General features: G+C 45.2%; 1 protein-coding gene across 1 annotated transcript in view; it reads left to right on the top strand.

Moving 5' to 3' along the window:
- The window catches only part of Pappa2 (pappalysin 2), a 300,191-nt gene that overhangs the window by 34,919 nt on the left and 261,796 nt on the right, over nucleotides 1-3,476 (top strand). The window contains exon 3 of the mRNA XM_004626777.2: nucleotides 288-1,359. Coding sequence (XP_004626834.1) covers nucleotides 288-1,359 — 1,072 coding nt within the window. The remainder of the gene's footprint in view (nucleotides 1-287; nucleotides 1,360-3,476) is intronic.

The raw sequence follows: 3,476 nt of genomic DNA, 5'->3' as shown, positions 1-3,476 counted from the left end.
TTTTATTTATTTATTTTTTGGTGGAACCAGGGATTGAACTCAGGCCCTTGTGCTTTCCAGGGAAGCACTTATTCCACTGAGCCATCTCCCTGGCCCCACTCAAATTAGATTTTTTTGGGGGGATATAAGTTGCTAAGCGGTTAGTATGGGAGCATAAACAGGGATCCCAGCTGAGGAATCTGTGTCACGTGTTTCCTACTAAAAACTCATTTACACAGGCTTTCTTCTCCTTTCTCCATTTCTCTTTGCACCTGGTGCTTCTCGCTGGATTCTTCTTTCTTTCCCAGGTGTGTTTGATAACTGCTCCCACACAGTCAATGACAAGGGCTGGGCCCTGGGCATCCGCTCGGGGAAGGACAAGGGAAGGCAAGATGCCCGCTTCTTTTTCTCCCTCCGCACCGACCGCATGAAGAAAGCCACCACTGTGACTGGCCACAGTCGCTACCAACCAGGCATGTGGACCCATGTGGCAGCCACTTATGATGGACAGCGCATGGCCCTGTATGTGGATGGCACCCAGGTGGCTAGTAGTCTGGGCCAGTCTGGCCCCCTGCACAGCCCTTTCATGGCATCTTGCCGCGCCTTGCTCTTGGGTGGGGATAGCTCTGAGAATGGGCACTGTTTTCGTGGACACCTGGGAACACTGGTCTTCTGGTCCACTGCCCTCTCACAAAGCCACCTCCAGCACAGTCCCAAGAATGCAAGCAGGGCAGAGGGGTTGGCCACCTTGGTCCTGACGGCCAGTTTTGATCCTTTGAAGGAACAGTGGACACTTTTCAGGGATGAGCAATATCCCCGGCTTGAGGTTCTCCAGGGCTCTGGGCCAAAGCCTGAGATTGTGTCACCGCTGCAGCCCCCACTTTGTGGGCAGACAGTTTGTGACAATGTGGAGCTGATCTCTCATTACAATGGGCACTGGCCCCTGCGGGAAGAGAAGGTGATACAGTACCAGGTGGTGAACGTCTGTGACGACGAGGGCTTGCATCCCACGGTGAGCGAGGCACAGGTCTGGCAGCAGCACGAGGCACTGAACCAGGCCTTCAGCCGCTACAACATCAGCTGGCAGCTGAGTGTCCACCGGGTCCTCAACTCCACCCTGCGCCACCGGGCTGTTCTTGTAAACTGTGAGCCCAGCAAGATTGGAAATGACCACTGCGACCCCGAGTGTGAGCACCCACTCACGGGCTACGACGGGGGCGATTGCCGCCTGCAGGGCCGCTGCTACGCCTGGAACCTCGGGGATGGGATCTGTCATGCTGCGTGCAACAACATGCTGAATGACTTTGACGAGGGGGACTGCTGTGATCCCGAGGTGACGGATGTGCGCAAGACCTGCTTTGATCCGGACTCGCCCAAGAGGTAAGAGATTGCAGATTATGATGTCTTCCTGGGAGGTACGTTTCTAACATTGTTGTATCCTTTTTGGCTCCTGAAGGGGAAAAGTGGATTCACAGTTTCACCACAAAACATGCTTTCAGATCTCATTAGACCTTATCAGGCTTTTATGAAGTCTTAGGTGTAGTGTTAGGTAATTAAGGATGCCAGATCACCAAGAGAGAGACAGTGAGAGCAAGCCACACTGTGTGGAGTAAACCACTATATGTAGTACGTGAGGCACCTGAATTCCTCACCTGGTTTGGAGACTGCGCTGTAGGCTGGTGCCTGACTTGATCTCCAGGTACCTTAGATACACCATGGCAGAAGTATGCAGTGAGGCAAACTGCTCACCTGGGGAGCTAGAAAACCAGAGAGTAAGAAGAGACTAAAGTGCCATAATCCCATAGGAGGTCACATCCCCGATGACCTTAGGACATCGTGTTCCACTTCTTAAAGGTTCTAATGCTTCCCAATTGCACCATGCTGAAGATCCAACCTTTAATACATGTCCCTTTGCGGGGGGCACATGTTTAAACCATAGCAGCATCTCTTGGGGTACCCAGGCATCACTCTTCCAGTGGTCCTTCATCCATCTAACCTCTTACTGGTTTGCCCTTGTTGGAGTGTTTAGGACTTGTTCCCCTCACTGCCTCGGAGGTACCATAGAACTTTGGCTTTTCTACCTCTAGACCCAGAAGTGTTATAAATCTAGAATCATAGGCACTTCATCTCCCCTCTGTACAATACTCATTCTATGGAATTATAGGAAGTAGGTTCACTGCTGGTTTTTTTTTTTTTTTTGGTGGTGCTGGCGATTGAAGGTAAGGCCATGTGCATGCTAAGAACTTGCTTTCCCACTAACCTACACTCTAGCCCCAAATATGAGTATCTTCCATGTGTTAAAATTTAAATCAGAGTAATAAATGCTCAGGGTTGAAAATACCAGAATGTAACAAAATAGTTAAGAAAGCACAATAATTTTCTGCCTATTTTCCCCCAATTCTTCTTCCTTCTCTATCCTTGCTACCTATAAGTAACTACCTTTAATTTTTGTTTACCTAGCTTTTCTTGTAATTTTCTCTCTATCTCCAAGTATATGTTGCTTGAGTCATCATTTTTTAAATATTGCCCATTGATTTGCTCTTATAATAGACATGAAGCTAAGAGTCATACATTTAACAGCCCCTTTCCAACCTTCCGACACTTATTTTTATTTTTATTTATTCTTAGTTATAGTTGTTCCTTGGAATCCCATAAAACTGGTTCTGGCATCCCTCAAGATATCAGAATCTAAAAAAAAAAACAAAAAAACAAACAAAAAGAAGATACCAGAATCTGCAGGTTCTCAAGTTCTTTATGTAAAAGACATGAGACTTGGAAATAATCTGCACACATTTTTCTATATGCTTAAAGTCATCTCTAGGTTCCTTATAAAACCAAAGGCAGTGTAAATGTATTATATTATAGGAATAATGACAAAGATAAATCTTGTACGCATTCAATACAGATGCATTTTTTAGTTTTTGATCCAACACTGTTTAAATCCACAGATGCGGAACATATGAATGGGAAGGACACCCATATGCATACTTATAACATAATGACTATGAAAAACTACTTGTTTCGCAATAAAACATTATTTTATCGTGAATTTCCTTTCCTGCCTCTTTCCATTTCCAACCCTCTCACATGCGTGTGTAGATTCTCTTGGCCTTCTTTTGTTCCTATCTTCTTTCCTTCTCTTCTTTTGTTTTTGGATACCTTAACATAGACTGTATGTTTAGGGTTTTCCTCCCTTACGTACCTCTGCTTTAGTTCATTCTAGTCTCCTCGTCCAACATTCAGTAGTTACATTCATGTCTGTTATACAGGTATCAGCCTGGAACTCACTGTGTTTTTTGGGTTGGAGTCACTGTGTCCTGAACTACACATCTTATTTTACTGGAAAACATCCTTCAGTAACTTTCCAAGGAAAGATGCATTAGGCAGTACTTTTCTATAAATGTCTTCTCAGAATATTTTTATTTTACCTTTACACCAAACTGGTAATTTTTCTTTGTCTAAAATTTTGAGGGCTGGGGATAAGCTCCATGGAACAG

Source organism: Octodon degus, unplaced genomic scaffold, assembly GCF_000260255.1.
Source record: "Octodon degus isolate 3935 unplaced genomic scaffold, OctDeg1.0 scaffold00017, whole genome shotgun sequence".
In the NCBI taxonomy this organism is placed as follows: domain Eukaryota; kingdom Metazoa; phylum Chordata; class Mammalia; order Rodentia; family Octodontidae; genus Octodon; species Octodon degus.
Note: the sequence above shows the minus strand (reverse complement) of the source record. Positions and strands in the feature narration are given on the sequence as shown.